This window comes from Myotis davidii, unplaced genomic scaffold (assembly GCF_000327345.1).
Source record: "Myotis davidii unplaced genomic scaffold, ASM32734v1 scaffold119, whole genome shotgun sequence".
NCBI lineage: Eukaryota > Metazoa > Chordata > Mammalia > Chiroptera > Vespertilionidae > Myotis > Myotis davidii.
In genome coordinates, this window is record NW_006290676.1 from 536,776 (window position 1) to 538,724 (window position 1,949).

The window sequence follows — 1,949 nt, forward strand, 5'->3', positions numbered from 1 at the left end:
TATGCAGCCCTATGTTCATAGCAGTGTTATTTACAGTAGCTAAGATCTGGAAACAGTCAAGTGACCATCAGTAGATTAGTGGATAAAAAAGTTGTGGTACATTTACACAATTGAATATTATGCAACAATAAAGGATTTTTTACCCTTTGCAACAGCATGGATGGACCTAGAAATTATTATGGTAAGGGAAATAAGCCAGTCAGAGAAAGACAAATATCACATGACCTCACTTACATGTGGAATCTAATGAACAAAATAAACGGATGAACCAATTAGGACAGAGACATGGGTGCATGAGCAGACTGACAGATCTCAGAGGGTGGGGGTGTGTGACGAGATTAACCAAAGAACGAATATGAATATATGCACAGCCCATGGACATGGACAATATCACGGTGAAGGCCTGGGGTGGGATAAGGGCCAGGTGGAGGGGGACGATGGGAGAGGAGGAATTGTGGACACCTGTAATACTATCAATAATAAAAATAAATTTTTAGCAAAGGATACCATCACCTTTGATAGCTACTATTATTGCTCCTATTTTAGAGGTGAGTTAAATGCAGTACCTGATTAAGTAAGGTGTCTTATGTGCCAGGTCATCCATAAAAAACAAGCAAACAAAAAACACTTCTAATTTACTTTATATGTAACATAAACCCGGGTTTCTAGTCTTGTCTCTGATTTAACCTAAGGATTGCCATCCTCAGCAGGAGTTAGATTTTTGTGACTTTAGTTAACAGCTCCTAACTTACCTAGTTCGGTGAGTGTGAACTGTGCTAGTACTTCTATGAGCCTGAGGGAAAGCAGGAAGTTATCAGGGTATAAAAGACTTGAAATGGTAGCAGAGCTCCAACATTTTTTTCCTTTTCTTTTCATGCTTGAGTCTTTACTGAAAAGTTAACAGGAACACTGTTTTTCAGGGTGAGACAAAAAAAGTGTTCCACATCAAACAAATAAAACGTTATGTAATGAACTATGGCTAGGAGTGGCAGGACAGAACAAAGTCTGCGCAAGTCAAATGTAAGTAGCAAGTGATACCTCAGAATTGTAAATCATGTTATATCCAAAAATGCTTACGTTACGAAACAAAAAGAAACACCCAGATATTCCACAAAATAACTTGCCGGCTGATGAATACAAGAACATTTAACAGAGACCCTGTGCTTATCATTCTCGGTTTAAACGGAAATTCCTTGTCCATAATCCCCAATTGTGGGGTAACCTAGACAATACCAGACATGAATACAAAACAAACCAGCACACAGCACAGCACTGCCAAGGCTTCAGAACGTGCGCAAAAGCGTTGCTGAAAAGCCGGCTCTCGCGAGAGTTCTACAAAACAAAGACAGGTCCCAGCACGCACCGCGGCCGAGACTACAGGTCCCAGCATGCAAGGCGCACACGGACAGCCAGCCAGACTACATTTCCCTATATGCTCTCCTGACAACGGGTCGCCCCCTCAGCTTGGGGGTTTTCTCCGTCCTCTCACTCCTCTCAGTCTCTCGTTAGAGTCCAGGGGTCGGACAGCGTTACCCACGAGTAAACTACGAAGATGACGATTTTTCGAGTCCTTGTTCATTGTCCACTGGATTAACAGCCAAGAGCCTGGGGCCGGGAGGGAGTGGGGAGGCGCGGGCGGGTGGCCCTGCCGGCTGAGCCAATAGCTCCGGAGCGGCTCTCCTGCGCCATGGCAACGGCGGTCATCCCTGCAGGGACCAGGGCCCCATTGGGTGGAATCTTTCGAGAAGGCTCGAGAAGAAGGAAGCGGAAGTGGCACGTGGAGGGGCCGGTGGAGGCGCCGGTGAGTAAATGCCGCAGATTCTGGAAACTTCTGATCAGTGCGATACATAAAGCTGAGGAGCTGAGACCTCCCATTTTGGGTCGGTATTGGGGCGCGCAGCGGGGAGTCAGCGGTTGCGGATCCAGGCCGGCGCCGAAGCGGCCCGCGG

At 46.4% G+C, this 1,949-nt stretch overlaps 1 protein-coding gene across 1 annotated transcript in view; it reads left to right on the forward strand.

The window, feature by feature from the left end:
• Positions 1-975: 975 nt before the first annotated feature.
• The window catches only part of HSPH1 (heat shock protein family H (Hsp110) member 1), a 26,534-nt gene continuing 25,560 nt past the window's right edge, over positions 976-1,949 (forward strand). The window contains exons 1-2 of the mRNA XM_015563893.1: positions 976-1,020; positions 1,665-1,801. Coding sequence (XP_015419379.1) covers positions 976-1,020; positions 1,665-1,801 — 182 coding nt within the window. The remainder of the gene's footprint in view (positions 1,021-1,664; positions 1,802-1,949) is intronic.